Source organism: Dipodomys merriami, unplaced genomic scaffold, assembly GCF_024711535.1.
Source record: "Dipodomys merriami isolate MVZ:Mamm:240054 unplaced genomic scaffold, mDipMer1.0.p SCAF_42, whole genome shotgun sequence".
Taxonomy (NCBI): domain Eukaryota; kingdom Metazoa; phylum Chordata; class Mammalia; order Rodentia; family Heteromyidae; genus Dipodomys; species Dipodomys merriami.
This window is the reverse complement of record NW_027205826.1, coordinates 6,712,980-6,730,062: the sequence shown is the minus strand read 5'-3', so window position 1 is coordinate 6,730,062 and position 17,083 is coordinate 6,712,980. Positions and strand designations below refer to the sequence as shown.

The 17,083-nt window shown below is 33.2% G+C and overlaps 1 protein-coding gene across 1 annotated transcript in view; it reads left to right on the top strand.

Moving 5' to 3' along the window:
* Positions 1-15,114, top strand: part of Abca5 (ATP binding cassette subfamily A member 5) — an 87,404-nt gene extending 72,290 nt beyond the window's left edge. Inside the window, exons 27-39 of the mRNA XM_069993165.1 lie at positions 889-963; positions 1,601-1,692; positions 2,180-2,306; positions 2,857-2,974; positions 3,069-3,160; positions 3,930-4,105; positions 4,863-4,938; positions 5,062-5,156; positions 6,307-6,426; positions 7,492-7,641; positions 8,204-8,283; positions 10,046-10,101; positions 10,815-15,114. Of these exons, the coding sequence (XP_069849266.1) occupies positions 889-963; positions 1,601-1,692; positions 2,180-2,306; positions 2,857-2,974; positions 3,069-3,160; positions 3,930-4,105; positions 4,863-4,938; positions 5,062-5,156; positions 6,307-6,426; positions 7,492-7,641; positions 8,204-8,283; positions 10,046-10,101; positions 10,815-10,922 (1,365 nt within the window). The 3' untranslated portion in view covers positions 10,923-15,114. The remainder of the gene's footprint in view (positions 1-888; positions 964-1,600; positions 1,693-2,179; positions 2,307-2,856; positions 2,975-3,068; positions 3,161-3,929; positions 4,106-4,862; positions 4,939-5,061; positions 5,157-6,306; positions 6,427-7,491; positions 7,642-8,203; positions 8,284-10,045; positions 10,102-10,814) is intronic.
* The last annotated feature ends 1,969 nt before the right edge of the window (positions 15,115-17,083 follow it).

Below are 17,083 nucleotides of genomic sequence, written 5' to 3'. Positions count from 1 at the left end.
TTAGTACTTATACTAAAGAAGTAAAATGAGTCAACTTAACTCTTAGTACCTGAATAGTTATAATTTAGCAATTTAAAGTAATTGTGGATCTTTTCAAATATGTCTAGATACAGATTGTCAAAAGAGAAGGATTTTGTTCATATGCATTCTTTGATGCTCAGAATGATGCAGATAAATATAAATAGGATCTGATGTCTCCCAGTGTTTGTAAAAGTTTTTGCAGCATCAAATAATGTGTAATACTATAAAGGGATGTGAAAAAATAAAGAGTAAGATAGATTTTTTTCTCAAGAAAACAAAAAAAATTAATTTTAGTAAAACTGGGTAATTGAAAGAAATTTACATGTGATTAGGGGAAAAAAGTTACTGATTCCGGTTTTGTTTTGTTTTGTTTTGTTTTTTTTTTTGGTCAGTCATGAGGCTTGACTGCAGGGCCTAGATGCTGTCCCTAAGCTTTTTCACTCAATGCTAGCACTCTGCCATTTTGAACGATAGCGCCACTTCCAGTTTTCTGGTAGTTAAATGGAGATAAGAGTCTCACAGACTTTCCTGCCTGGACTAGTTTTGAACTGCAATCTTTAGCTGTCAGGCTCCCGAGTAGCTAGGATTATAGGTGTGAACCACTGGTGTCTACTCAAATTCTTAATTTAGGATTATTTATTACTATTTATTGCTCAACTCCATTTTGTTATTGTTTTTCTTCAGTATGATATCTTTAATTTATACCTGCCATCATATATTATGGCAAGGAAAATTTAATTTAGATTCAAAATAAAGCTTATTACTATGCATATAACTTTTGGAGAGTACTGATTTGCTGAAAAAAATTTTACTTTAATCCAAATATTTCTACATATATAGTATATACACTTAAACCTTTTGTTTTAGGTTTCTTGGAAGACAATACCAAAACATGAGAAGACTTTCAATCCATGGGATAGGCTTTTAGTAGCAGTTATAATGGTAAGAAAAAAAAATCAATGGTTTTGTATATTAACATGCAACCTTAAGAATGACTAGTTTGTCTGGTTTTAGTTACGTTTGTCTTTATCTATTGCATGAAAAACAAGGTACCTAAGAAATATATTATTGCTACCTAATCTGCATTTCACTGATAATATCTTTCATTTACTCTGTTCACTTTTATATACCTAGAATTTTCATAATATAAATTCTGTTTAATTACAATTCTATCATTCATAAAGGCAAAAGCAAGGCTTTTGTGTTTGATTATATTTTATGAAACTGATAGCACATGAACATTACAGAGGTAGAAAATATGTGAAGGATAATTTTATTAAAACTAAATTTAATTTGTATTAAAATTTAGGACTGGATATAATTCAGTGGTAGAGAATGTGCTTACATATATGAGGTTTTTGGGTTTAATACAAAGCACCAAAACAAAACAAAACCCCATCTCAGAATATCTTTAATTATAATTAGTCATGGTAAACATAACATAATTCTTATTAAAAATTTACCTTGGTGATGGTAAGGAACCTAATGTATATTTTCTAAATACTGCTGGCACTGTTGGGGAAATTAAAATGCGCTTTAGTCACATTCAGTCATGAACTGTTACATGCTTTTCTTTTAGCCTTACCTTCAGTGTATTCTGTGGATTTTCCTCCTGCAATATTATGAGAAAAAACATGGAGGCAGATCAATAAGGCAGGATCCCTTTTTCAGGTCAGGTGGTTTTTTTCCCTTAATGTTTTTTTCTTTAATATCTCCACAGTTGTGCAACTATCAGCATAACATAATTAAAAAAAAAATTCTAGCACTCCTAAACAAAATTGTACCCATTAACAGTCACTTCTCTGTCTCCTCATGCTCTTGCCTTTAGTAACCAGCAAATCTATCTTATCTTTCTTTGAGATTTCCTATTCTAAAAACATTTCATGCAACTGGAATTATATAATCTATACTGTCTGAGCATATATTTTGTCATATGTCTCTGGGAGGTATCAGTTATTCAGAGCATTTAATGATGACTATTGAATAGATTTATATCATATAATTAAACTGCCAAAATCCGCGAAAAGTGTCTCTTTTAATTTCAACTTTCAGCAATATCTCCAGCTTTCATGTTGATGTACTTTAAAAAATCTTTTCTCTATGTAATGCTTTTAAACTTACTATTTTATTTCAAGATATACTATTTTTATGTATTTAGGACATTTTCCAGAAAGTCCAAAAACAAAAAGTTTCCAGATCCTCCAAATAATGAGGATGAAGATGAAGATGTTAGAGCTGAAAGACTGAAGGTCAAAGAACTGATGAGTTGCCAATGTTGTGAAGAGGTAATTTAGTTATTTTTGCCTAACTTATATTAAGTGTGAAAATAAGTTGTCAGTGTATAGGAATTTGTCTGAAGAATGTTTTTCTTTGCATGTGAATCAGTCTGAAAACAGTCACTCATGGACTAAATGCTTTTGTGAGCATATTTCTTAATAGGCTATGGTTTAAGTCTTTTTTTTTTTTTTTGTTGGTCTTGGTGCTTGAACTCTGGGCCTGAGCGCTGTCCCTCAGCTCTTTAGCTCAAGGCTAGCACTCTACCACTTGAGCTACAGTGCCACTTCTGGTTTTCTGGTGGTTTATTGGAAATAAGAGTTTCATGGACTTTCTTGCCTGGGCTGGCTTTGAACCTCGATCCTCAGATCTCAGTCTCCTGAGTAGCTAGGATTATAGGCGTGAGCCACTGGTGCCTGGCTGGTTTAAGTCTTAAGTGGAAGATTTTTGGTACACTACCTCTAAGTGAAATAATTCTTATGATACAGACATGAGGTATGAACAGTGTCATGAAATGATGTGTACCTATTTTATGTCTCTTAAAATTCTCTCCTTTGTTAGAAGCCAGCCATCATGGTTAGCAATTTGCATAAAGAATATGATGACAAGAAAGATTTCCTACATTCAAGGAAAGTAAAGAAAGTGGCAACTAGATACATCTCTTTCTGTGTGAAAAAAGGTTGGCATTTCTTTTTCTTGAAATAACTTTCAGAAGAGTAATTTCAATTTTTAGTTTGATCTGAATATTAACTTTTTTCTATCAATTCCTATAGGAGAGATCTTGGGACTGTTAGGTCCAAATGGTGCAGGAAAAAGCACAATTATTAATATTCTAGTTGGTGATGTCGAGCCAACTTCAGGCCAGGTATGACATATGCATCTATGTATATATGTGTAAGGTTTGTTTAATATGATTTATAGGCTTAATTAAGATAAATTAATTCATGGCAGACTAAGGTTTTGATGTTCAAGCTTTGTATTTTTACCATTTTTAGTGTAGCTTGATAAATATTAATCTTTTTGCTCTGTGAAAATACATACAGTGAAGTTTTTACTCCCACAGTGCAAACATACACATATATTGACATTTTTGCTTCTGTAATTACTACATATGAGTAATTTATTTACTTATTTAATGGGAGAAGCAATTATATTTTAGGAAATAAGGGAAACTAGCCTTGACCCATCTGTTAGTCCCTACTTATAAGACAGTCACTTACCATTAGGTAAAATTTTCACAAAACTATCCTGGTCCTATTTCTCATCTCTTTCCCTTTTAATTTCCTGGACAATAACAGGCATGCTATTTTCTTTTGGATTTGACCTTGGTTGTTTCCTATATATATATCTCATTCCTAAGAAATTTAAATAACTAAATGCCCTTAACTCCGTGGCTCAGATATATGATGCTGAGGACGTCTGATCTTCCTAGTTACAAGGGTGGCTTGCTTTCCTACATAGAATTGCAGTATAATCACTGTTTCCATCCATGTCACTGAACTGCAGCTTATCTTCCATCATCAGAAAGCAGTGGAAATCTGACCTGATAATACTCTAGTTTCTCTACTTCCTATTTCTTTCACAATAGAAACTAAGCAGAAATGTTCACTAGAAATTGGTTTGTATTTCTGTAGGTGTTTCTGGGAGATTATACTCCAGACACAACTGAAGATGATAATTACATTAAGTGTATGGGTTACTGTCCTCAAATAAACCCATTGTGGCCAGATATTACATTGCAGGAACATTTTGAAGTTTATGGAGCTGTGAAAGGAATGAGTGCCAGTGACATGAAAGAAGTAATAAGTCGGTAAAGTAATTTTCATTAGATTCCTTTTGTACTTGGGAAGGTTTACACCACAATTTTCTAACTTCTGACATTTCTGAATCATTTTCATTAAACATACTTTTTACTATATTCTTTACAAAACTGTGATGGTAATGAAAAGGCACTTTTTCTACTTTCAATTATAAAATGAACATGTCAGTAAATTTTTATGATTTTATTTTCTGTTACTAGAGACTGAATCCCAGTACTTGCATAGTAGCCTAAGCAAGCACTCTACCACTTGAGCTTCTTCCCCAGTATAGTTATTATTTTACTTTTGCAGACGACTTCTTCCTGCTCTTTTTCTGAAGCTATTCTCAAAGTGCAATCCTCCTGCCTCTGCCTGAAAAAATATAAGTAATTGTAGAATGAGATTAACATTCTGTATGTTAGGTTATGAGTACAATGAATCTTGATCAACTTTCTCCTTCAATTGTTCTCCATTTACTTCCTCCCTTCTCTACCCTTAAGTCAACTGCATTTACTCACCATTCTTCTGAGTAGCTGTAATTTCAGATATGTACACTATGCTTGTCTGTGAACCATATTTTAAAGTGAATCATTTGTTTGTGAATCATTAATTCATTTAAATGATACAAACTGAAGATTTTTAAAATGTAATTAACTAAGCTTCATCTAAGTAACTTGTAGAAAAAATACCAATGATCATTTAATTTGTATTTAATTTATATATATAGATATATTATGGTGAATTTATTTTTTATTACTCACTTTGCAGAATAACAAATGCTCTTGATATAAAAGAACATCTTCAGAAAACCATAAAGAAACTACCTTCAGGAATTAAGCGAAAGGTACTTCTTAAACTAGTAATGTATCAATTATATTGATACTTTAGTGCCTGTAACTAATAGTTGATAAGACTTGTTACAGTGAATCCTTACCCATACATCTCTCTCTTTTTCCTTCCCATCTAGTTATGCTTTGCTCTAAGCATGCTTGGGAATCCTTCAGTTACTCTGTTAGATGAACCATCTACAGGCATGGACCCTAAAGCCAAACAACACATGTGGTGAGTATAGTATTATAAACACTTGACAAAAATATTGTCTTTTGTTACCCTGTAGAGGAAGAGAATAGTGTCTTTTAGTTTATCTAGTAGTTGTACATTAGTTAAGTGTACATCTTGATTTAAAATTCTATATAACTGACAAAATTAAAATTAAAAATTTAGATTTATAAAATTATTTCCTTAACCTTTTAAATTTTATCCTATTTTCATTGAAGTGTTCATGGTATTTTATATATTCCAGAGAAGAAACTAGTATATGGATAATTATTAAAATATGTAGTTCTTCTCTCTGAAAAATACTGGTTATTGTTTGTTTATTTTGTGGTGCTAGGCATTGAAACCAGGGCCTTGCACATGGTAGGCAAGTGATCTACCTCTGAGTTGTACTTCAGCCCACTTACTATACTTTTAACTCATATAAACATTTGAAATCATGAGATATTTGTCAGCTATTCAAATGTACAAAAAATAAATTAGAATGGAAAAATTAAATAATATATAATGTATAATATAATATATATTATAGAATATGTAGTATGCTATATAACATATAATTAATATATGATAATAACTGTAGCAACTAATGTTTGTAAGTTTTAGTGAAATAACTGGTTTTAAATAAAAGCATGATTTGCTGAATGCTGGTGGCTCACACCAGTAATCCTAGCTACTCAAGAGGCTGAGATGATCACTGTTAAAAGCCATCTTGAGCAGAAAAGTACATGAAACTTTTATTTCTACTAACCTTCCAAAAAAGCTGGCAGTAGACTGGGGTTCAAGTGGTAGACCATTAGCTTTGAACAAAACTAGCTCAGGAGGCTGGGAATGTGGCTTAGTAGTAGAGTGCTTGCCTAGCATACATGAAGCCCTTGGGTTTGATTCTTCAGTACCACATAAACAGAAAAAGCCACAAGTGGTGCTGTGGCTCAAGTGGTAGAGTGCTAGCCTTGAGCAAAAAGAAGCTCAGGGACATTGCCCAGGCTCTGAGTCCAAGCCCCAGGACTGGCAAAAAAATAAAGAAGGTCATAGACAGAGCTTAGGCTTTTGAGTTCAAGTCCTAGGACTGAGAGAAAAATAAAAAAACTCAAAGCATTATTTTCATTAACGTATATTGTGCTCCTCTTCTTTTGGTTTTATTTCTCTTTTGTAGGCGAGCAATTCGAACTGCTTTTAAAAACAAAAAACGGGCTGCTATTCTGACCACACATTATATGGAAGAAGCAGAGGCTGTCTGTGACCGAGTGGCTATTATGGTGTCCGGGCAGTTAAGGTAGATGTCTAAACAGCACATCCTTCAGGGAAAGAGAGTGGAGGTTCATTTTGAATGTGGTCCTTTCAGTAGCATTTAAAAAAAAATTTACTATTTCAATGTTAAAAAGAGGGTTATTTAAAGATTTTTGAACTAGTTAATTTCCTTTAGAATTTGTTAGAAATATATTAATTTTTCAAAAATACGGCTGGTTACGTCATTTGTAACTGGCAATAACTTAGAATGTCATTTTAAGGTTTAATACTTGTTATTTTTAAAAGTAGGCGTTTTGGATTTATCAGAGTTTTTACATACACAGTGCTTGAATGAATGAATCAGTCAATGATTAGTAGAGGCAAGAGGCAGTTTGCCTTCCAGAATGATTCTAAATATATATGTAGATACTGGCCACTCAAAAAGGGAAAGTTTAATCTTCCCCAATTCCATGTTTGTGCTGCAATTAGAGGTTTCTAATAGGGAAAAGGAAGTATGCCAACTTAACAGTTGAGAAACCTGACAAATGCCTTAACTAAGCAACATTGAATATATATCATGTTCTCCTTAATATGATATTATTGGATAAGAAGTGTAGGTACATGGTGGTGTAGTATCATGTCCAAAATTCACAACTATTCTAATCTGGAGAAAACTATTAGGCAAACTCAAAATGAAGAACATTGCAAAAGAGCATCACACTAGTACTTCTCAGAAGTATGCAGTTAAGACAAAGAAATGAGTAAGAAATTATCACTGACTATTGAAAACTAAGAAACATAACTAAGTACAATGTGAAACAGAATCCTAGAATTGAAGCAAGAATGCTAGAGGAAAACATAGCCTCAAGTTTAGTTCATGCTCATATAATATTATTGGTTTCTTGATACTAGCAAGTATACAGTAGGGATATAAAATGAAAATAGTAGAGAAACTAAAACTTGATAAGGCATATGGGATGCTGGATTACTTTTGCAACTTTCCTAGAAGTGTAAAGTTTCCCAACATAGTTGTATCTTAAAAAAAGAGAAATCATGCTTTGAAACTGTCAACCCATATTATATCTAATCTTTCTTTTAAAAATTACTTTAGATGCATTGGGACAGTACAACATCTAAAGAGTAAATTTGGAAAAGGCTACTTTTTGGAAATTAAATTAAAAGACTGGATAGAAAACATAGAAATAGATCGTCTTCAAAGAGAAATTCAATATATTTTCCCAAATGCAAGCCGTCAGGAAAGGTAAAAAACACACACACACACAACTTTTAAAATGTGCTTATTTTCCTTTATACAGCTGTAATCATAAAAGGTTATATTAAGGATCGGGAAAAAGGTCTTTTCAGTCACAGGTTGTATCTATATCTCTATATGTCTTACATGATGAACATATCTATCTTTTTATTTGTTTGTGTTTCTGTTGATCCTGTGATTTGAACTCAGGGCCTAGATGCTGTCCTTGAGTTTTCTACTAACGGCTAGTGCTCCACCACCTTAACCCACAGCTCCACTTCCACCATATCTGTCATCTATCTAATATAGGACTAGTGAAATCTAATAAATAAAGTTTTGTATTTAGAGTTAGTCAAAAAGCTTAAGTACTATCTCTGATAGTTCTTATTTAGTTTTTATTTAATAGGAATGATAATTATTTTACTATCCATGGATTTATTCTTTCATTTCACACTTTATTTAAATAAATACAAAGAGATTAGTAGAGTTTCATTTTGAATTAAGAAAATTGAACTAGCCTGGAATATAGTAATAGCTGTTGAATTTTCCTCTTTTTTATCTTCATTTTCAGTTTTTCTTCTATTCTGGCTTATAAAATTCCTAAGGAAGATGTTCAGTCTCTTTCACAATGTTTTTCTAAACTAGAAGAAGGTAAGTAGTATTTGGCAATATTGTAAGAGATAGCTCTTAACTTAATAAAATCTTTTGTTTAGAAAGTTTAAAACTGGATAATCATTCTTATTATTGAAACTGTGACATCTAAGAAATAAACTTTTGTTTGACTAAGACAGAGATAACAAATGTCAGTGACTTCATAAAACTCCTATATTCTGATCTAAACCTGGAATGTTTAGTGGACAGTGCTACAGCTGATCACAACTAGAGCCCACAGAAAGGATTAGCTAGTCTCAGAGCATTTCATTACAGTAGCCAGGAGCATTATGTTACTGAATCCTTGATTCCTACTGGGCCATTTAAGTAGCAGTAGTATCAAGCCTCTAGTGGTAGTAGGACAGAGGAAAGAATTCATAGTGCAGGAAGTAGGCACTAAGTTTTTAAAGAAGTGTGTTGAAATTTAGCATTAAAAAACAAGTGATAGTGGGGCTGGGAAGGTGGCTCAGTGGTAGAGTGCTTGCCTTGCATGCCTGAGGCCCTGGGTTCAATTCCTGAGCACCACATAAGCAAAAAGAAAAAAGCTGGAAGTGGTGCTGTGGCTCAAGTGGTAGTGTGCTAGACTTGAGCTGAAGAGCTGAGGGACAACGCCCAGGCCCAGAGTTCAGGCCCCACAACCGACAAAAGAAAAAAAAAATAAAAAGACAAGTTACACAGGACTTTGAGACTCTTATCTCGAATTAATCAGCAAAAAGCCAGAAGTGGAGCTGTGGCTCAAGTGGTAGAACACTAGCCTTGAGTAAAAACACTCAGGGACAGTGCACAGGCTCTGAGTTTATGCCCCAGGACCAACACAAAAATCAAAAACAACAAAACCACTCCCCAAATGGTAGATACAATAAATATATGCAGGTAGCAGTTGAAAGGGGTAAGTTTCTGGCCTGTGCTAGTTTCATATACAGGTTATTTTATAACATTTTTAAGTAGAGAACCAACCTATATCTACCTGTATCATAAATATAAAGCTTCTTTGATTATTACTTTTTCAAGTGCTGAATACAAAAATATTTCCCTATATCCCACAAATCCCCATAATAGCTATGTCTTTTAGCATAATATCTTTCAGCCTAAGAGCACCAATTAATTACTTTTGGACCTGACTATGCAATTGCATAGTTATGTAAAGTACCTGCTTTCCTGGGGATTTTATGATTAAAAAAACAGGTGAGCTACTTAAGATGAAGGCAATAATTTTAATAACATATGTTATTAGATCGCAGAAAGATCTGTAATATAGAAAAGTGGATCTAATATTAAGAATTTCATTCAAGAACCAAGAACAGGCTACTGAAGTTGTGGAATGGGAGGTAGGGAGCAGAAAGTAAAAGAAGATATGCTGGGTCAGAAGTATGTCTCAGGTGTTAGAGCACCAGCTAATGAGTCAAAGCATCAGATACCATGTTTGAGTCTTGGTCTCGGATAAAAAAAGAGAAAGAGACAAAGAAAAAAAATGAAAGAAAGTAACAGGGATGAGGGAAAAGGACAAAAGGAGGAAAAATCTTAGACATAGTGAAAATAGATGAAGTAGGACAATTAAGTTTTACTTAAAAGTGCTCTGGGCTCCAGAGGAGTAGCCAACATGGGGAAGAAAGAAGAGTAGGACTGAGCACTGCTTTGGCCACTTCTAGTTTAAATGAGTCATTTACAGAGGCTTTTAAAACACTGTTTGCTACCCTAGTAGTTACTACCATTTTATTCATTAAAAATATTGATAAGTAATACTGTTTTTATGTTTTAATAGCTAAACATACTTTTGCCATTGAAGAATACAGTTTTTCTCAAGCAACATTGGAACAGGTACCACATCATTAATTACAAAAAATATTTTGTTTCATATTAAAGAATTTATGTAGAATAATCTTTTGGGGGAGCTGTATTAGAGATTGAATTCAGAGCCTGTAACTTGAACCACACCCTTAGTCCTTTTTGCTTTTCATTTAGTTTTCAGATAGGGTCTTGTGCGTTACCCTAGGTGGCTTCAAACGGTCTCCATGTCCCCAGTAGCTGGGATTACAGACTTAGCCACCACACCTCACTTGAATAATTTAGGTTCTCTTTTTGCTTATTTTGTTCTTTTTTTCTGGGTATTTTTGAAAATACTTTAAATTGGAAAATCATATCTATATATTTATGGGGTGCAGTGGACAATTTATATAATATTGAATAATTGAAGTTACTTTTCATTTGCTTACTAAGAATAGCTGAGCTTGCAGCTTGTTAAAGAAAATAATTCATGATGATGGTATTTCATATTAAAACATCTTAAATTATCTAAATGTATTATTTTTTATGCAAATCATACATGACATATTAACTAGGGTAATAATCTGTTAGTCTTCTAAAGAACCACTCATCTTCACACATATGTAGTTAAGGAAGAAACTTACTTTGTTTGAATAGTATTAAAAGTACTTGTTAGTATAATTAGAAATGCCCTTATACCATTTCTAATTTAGTTAAAAGTTCTTTGAGATATGTAATGCTTTATTCATTTATTTCCTTTCATCTAGGTTTTTGTTGAACTCACCAAAGAGCAAGAGGAAGAAGACAATAGTTGTGGCACTTTAAATAGCACACTTTGGTGGGAAAGAACACAGGAAGACAGAGTAGTATTTTGAGTTTGTGTTGCTCACTTTGATTAATGATACTGAACTTATTTTTTCACTTTATTTTAACTTTGATTTAAAAGTTTATTATTTGAATAATAACTAGAGAAACATGAAAGTATTTGGGATTTTCCTAAGTTCTTTCATTGATATTTTGTGGTTGTGTATTTTACTTTTCTCTAAATAAAACTGATATATAATTAAGGCAACCTGCATGTTTATATCTTGGAGTATATTGAATGTAGTCTGTATAACATCCTTTACACTTTTGGAAAAATAGTGTTTCTGAATTTATGATTTAAAGAAATAGTAATAGAGTAATTTCACATTATATAGGTATCTTTGAAAGTCTGTACCCTTTTTTACATAACTATGTAACATCCCAGTCTAAATAAAAATAAGTACATAACTAATACATAGAGAGAATAACTAAGGTATTGAGAAAGTTTTTAATTTTCCACTTTTAAATTTGGAAAGGAACTTTTAGTGGAAGTTCTCACCCTTTAAAACCTAATGTGTAGCCAGGTGTTGGTGGCTAATGCCTGTAACCCTTGCTACTCAGAAGGCTGAGATCTGAGGATTGCAGTTCAAAGCCAGCCCAGGCAGAAAAGTCCATGAAACCTTATCTCCAATTAACCACCAGAAAACCAGAAGTGGAGCTCGAAGTGGTAGAGCACTAGCATTGAGCAAAAGAGCTCAGGGACAACGTCCAGTCCCTGGGTTCAAGCCCCCTGACCAACTCTCCTGCCCCTTCCCCTCCCTGTCCCCACCAAATCCTAATTTGTAAGCCATAAAACTCTCAATGTAGCAAGCTGAGAGAAGTTACACCCACTAGGTGGCAGTCATCAGTCACAATGCATTAGGTGAAATGTTGGTCCAGAAGGTGATTTTAGACATTAGGTTTTAGAAGTTATATTTCTTTTGCTTATAGTAAAATTAATAGATGTTTCAGTTATTATGCAGCAGTATGATTCTCTGCTGCAATGATTGAGGTTGAAGACTTTCTCCCCAACCCTTCATGGAAGATAGAAGTTTTTTATTCTCTTCTTCACAAAGGGTACATCTAAATTTATTTTTGGATAATTTATTGTATCACCATTTATCTTGGTAAATTTTATTATTCAAATTTCTCTTCTATAGTTTTAAACTTAATCAACCTGTAGATTTATTTAATATCTCATGATAAAAAAGTTGGAACTAGAATATATATAATTTTATTTAATAAGAACCAGAAATTCACTCTGTGATAAGAGTTGAAATAAGATATGGGTCATATAGTCTTAGAAATATTTACTTACATAGCCAATTTATGTACCATTGCTATAACATGAATAATTTTATTGGTATTATATTCTAACCAGGTGTATAAAAGTACTATCTTTTCAAAAAGTATATAGGGAGTGTGAATAGTGCATTAGAAAACAATATTGACAACAGAAAGATGTGGAACTTACTTTCTTTAAATAGCCTCTTCAGTGAAGTTATTAATTCTTTGTCTCTAATGTATAATACAATATCCATGATTTCAGACTATAGCAACTGATTTAAAATAGTGCTTTTATCTCAGCACAAAGCACACAACTCATATTTCTCACAATTGCTTTAGCAATTCCTAAAGATACTTACTGTTACAAAGGTACTCTCATCTAAATGAACCATCTTACAAGTCTCTACTTGGATTTTACAGCCTATAGCTAAGTTTTCACCTTACAAGATTTAGTTGGCAGGCACTTGCTTCATGAACCCAAACTGTAATTTTGGATTCTTTACCCGAGAATCTTACTTTTACATCTAGTTAATACTACTGCATGAAGAACACAATCAAGACACATTTACTAGAGAAACTTTACCTTGGTGGATAAATTAATAAATAGCACATTATATTTTCTAAGCAAGTCATTGCTAAATGGTGCCATAAATCTAAAGAGATAGCCTTTAATATTCAGTACTTACATAAGCACCTAGGGGCCTTCCTTTGGGTGTGATTTTGTGATTATATATAACCTTGAGCATGTATACTCAGTATATGAAACAAAAGTGTATACTCATTGTTTGCTAGAGCAGTCACTGGAAAATATTTTCCCCCAAGTACCTGGCTCTTCTAAAAAAAAATGAAATGTTATTTTACTCACTTTATTTTTTAGAGGTACTGGGAATTGAACTCAGGGCCTCAGACATGTTAGGCAGGTGCTCTGACACCCGATCCATGCCCACAGTCCCTTTTTGCCTTGGTTATTTTCAAGATAAAGTCTTGATTTATACCTAGATGAGTCTGAGCTTTGATCCTCCTACTTGGACTTCCCCATGTCACTGAGGATAACAGATGTGTACCACTGAGCCAAGCCATAGTGTTTATTTAATAAGCTGGGAGAATAGATGCACTTTACCTAGCCACTGAGTGAGATAGTCTCTTGAATTTTCATTTGCAGGCTGGTCTCAAATAGCTTTCCCTGATCTCTGCCTCCCAAGTAGCTAGGATTGAGCCTCTGTGCCTGGCTTACAATGTGTTTATAAAATAGAGCAGCATGACTAACATAGAACATTTTTTTGCTTTCATGTAGACTTGGAAACTATTAACATTTTGTGAATCTGTGACCAGTACAAAGTAAATTATTTTCCTACAAAATGAAAGTCAATTATGCTGACTAATCATGTTCTTAATGCTTGGGCTCAGTTCTTTTACTGTTTTGTATATGAATACATACTCTTGTAAGCATTTTACATAAGACATTTAAATTATTTTTTTAGGTTTATATGTTCAGAGGGAATGTATTTTGGTCATGAATTAAGATATTTGTAGGGATGTTCAGTTCCTCTTTGTAATGTGACAATGTCGTTCTAACTCAGGTGTAACTTACATAATTCTTAAGAAAGCATGGGTAAGTGAGCTGAGGGGAAAAGACAAAAAGTCAAATAGAAGCTTATTATTTATTGTATTCAATATGTATTGTTCCATGTCTTTATTTTAAAATGGGTTAACTTACTAACCTTAGTAATGTTCTTATAAGTGAAAGTAAATAAATGAATACATATTTTAGGCAAGAGATGGAAAAAAAAAACCCAGCATTACTTATCTACTCTGTATTGTCCAGTCACAATCAGATTGTAAAGGTGGAGTAAAGACTGGGCTTTGCTGAATGGCTGATCATTAATAAGGCTCTGCTGCATTTAGAACCACTCGGTAACACTGAAAAACATTTTGAGTGTACCTTTTATTGTTTTTCTAGTTTATTCTCTGTAAAAGGCTATAGTTATTTTTTTTGTTTTTTTTTTTGGGTGGGGGGGAGGGTCCGGTTGTAGGGCCTGAACTCTGGGCTTGGGCGCTATCCCTCAGCTCTTCAGCTCAAAGCTAGCACTCTACCACTTGAGCCACAGTGCCACTTCCGGCTTTTTTCTTTTTGCTTATGTGGTGCTGAGGAATCAAACCCAGGGCCTCATGCATGCAAGGCAAGCGCTCTACCACTGAGCCACCTTCCCAGCTCAAGGCTATAATTTTCTTGAAAAGCATTTTTTCCTTTTAAATTAGCAAAACATTATCTTAAGTCAGTGTTTTTGATTCATTAAAACATTTTTGGAGTAGCTTTTCTAATTCAGCAAACATTTGAGAGATTGTATTTCCAGCAATAGGTTCTTCAGTTTGGCCCTGTAAGATCTTAAAATCCAGCAGACGGAAGATAGATTCTCATTTAACTAGCTATACTGTGATGAATGCTTTGCAAGTAGTACTAATAGTGTTTTGTAGAGGTACAATTATTCCATCTATGGTAAGCATTGCCTTTGTTTTTATTGTGATTCTGTTGGTCGATCAATATTTTGTGTTTTGAGTTGGTTAAAATAACATCTATATTTTTCTGTAACTAGATAAGCTTTATAACTACTTATTTCTTATATGTTTTTAATATTGTTCCCATTGGTTTTACATTTTCTTTTCTGAAAATGTATATTACAATGAATGAATTTATTCTCAGGTGAATTATTTTTATATCAGCTATTTTAAAAATTACTTATTTTTATTCACAATGTGTTATGTGCAATTCACAATGCTGTCCTTTAAGAAAAATGAATATGCTTATACTGTTAATAATCTCTTAAGACCTGAAAATTAAGACAAACTCTTCATTTTGTATACTGAAACAGATTCTTTGTTATTTAGCATTGATATTTGGGAGAGTGGCTCATATTAAAATTGAAGCAAAACCCTGGCATGAAATTTGTTAGTAGTTTTTTTTTTAAGTATTGGGGAGACTTTTGAAGTATTAGAACATTGACAATAAGTAAGTTTTAATTCATTTTCATACTATAAACTATCTTACAGATCTTTTTATAAGTTATAGATTTCACTTTTTGTACAAATATTCCCTTTTTGTACAAATATTCCCTTTTGTACGTTATTCCCTTATACTTTATTACATTTAACAATTATTTCCATTTATTTAGCACTGCTTACTCTTTCCTTAGAATTTTAAAATCTATTTTTTCAAACATTTAGGCAATATTTTTAATTTAGTGACCACATGCTCTACAAGCACATAAACAACTTTAGTGAATCATAGCAATTGCTTTTTAAAATTAAGCAAATCAAGTTCTCAAGAATTTCAAGCATGTACAACTAGACAATATACACAAACTAACCAATGATAAGATTTACTATCAAGATAGAGGATTTTTGCATTATCACAGTGCCAGTATATCAGAATAATAGTTTTTTTCACCTATATCTATCATATGCTTTCCCATGTTAGACTTTTGATAATGAAAGGTGATCTGTTAAACAGCAAAATCTACTTCTTCGATACTTGAGAGCAAAAAATAGGTCCTAATGAAGTTGCTTAGTTAATCATTGGGTCAAATTCAGCTATCTGTGAAGTAAATAGTAGGATAAACATAAACTGGATCTACCTTCAGAAACCTGGCTCTCAGTTGTCAGTTGTTGGGCTAGCCTTTCCTGTTTGTTCAGACTTGCGTATTTATGCTTGCAACTGTGATGGATGCAATCTCAGTTTCAGGTTTTTGCAGCTCATTTTTTTACCTACAGACAAGATATCAATTAGCTTTATTAAATAGAATTTTTCAAGTTCTGTGTTCTTGCTGTAGCATAATTTTAAAGAATAGCTAAGTGAATTCCTTACTTGAGGTTACAGTTTTACTTTTAGAATTTTGCTTAAAATTATTTTTAATACATAGTAACTGCTGATTTATGGAACATAATATAATAATTCTGCTGTGTACTGCAATTCTTTTTTTTCTTGGTTCTAGGAAGTTAAACTGGGGCTTTGTGCATACGAAAATACACTGTACCACTAAAAGAGGTCCCCTGGACCTCTTTTAATTCTTATAACTGTCATGAACCATAATGCTATGGTTTATTTTCTTTTTTTTTTTTTTTTTTTTTCTTTTTTGGGTCCGGTGGTAGGGCCTGACCTCTGGGCCTGGGCACTGTCCCTCAGCTCTTCAGCTCAAGGCTAGTGCTCTACCACTTGAGCCACAGCGCCACTTCCGGCTTTTTTCTTTTTGCTTATGTGGTGCTGAGGAATCGAACCCAGGGCCTCATGCATATAAGGCAAGCGCTCTACCACTGAGCCACCTTCCCACCCCTGGTTTATTTTCTTGATAGAATGATGCCATTATTGTTTGAGGTTCCCTTATCTATTTGTTATTAATATACATATATGAGTCACATAAAGGAAAATATCCTGAGTACTAGTTATTTGTTCACTAGTAATTTCTTGGGCCCAGTTATGGTCTGATATTTTATATAATTACTACATAGTCTATTATTGTTTATATTGTGCAGGGTATTGAACCTAGGCTTTATGCTAAAGAAGCACTTAATCATTGAGCTATACCTCCAGCCCACTTGTAATTACTGTATAGTTTTATCGACTCTCTTTGGATCCTCAAACATTATTATATGTGAAATCAAGTTTGTAACTGAATAGGATTAAAATTAATTTTAGTCAAGCTTAAATTGATAACACTAAACTCTGTTGTTACCATTACTGTTTTTTTGTTCATTTTAGACTAGTGAGACTTGAGTGAACTGATCAAGGATAGATACTAGTAGAAGATAAGGTAGGAAGACAACAGAGGGGTGCTCATGGAAATTTTATGAAATGTGAATCAAAACAGAAGTGATTGGAGGGTTCTGAGGAGTGTGATATCATCTGCCAGGA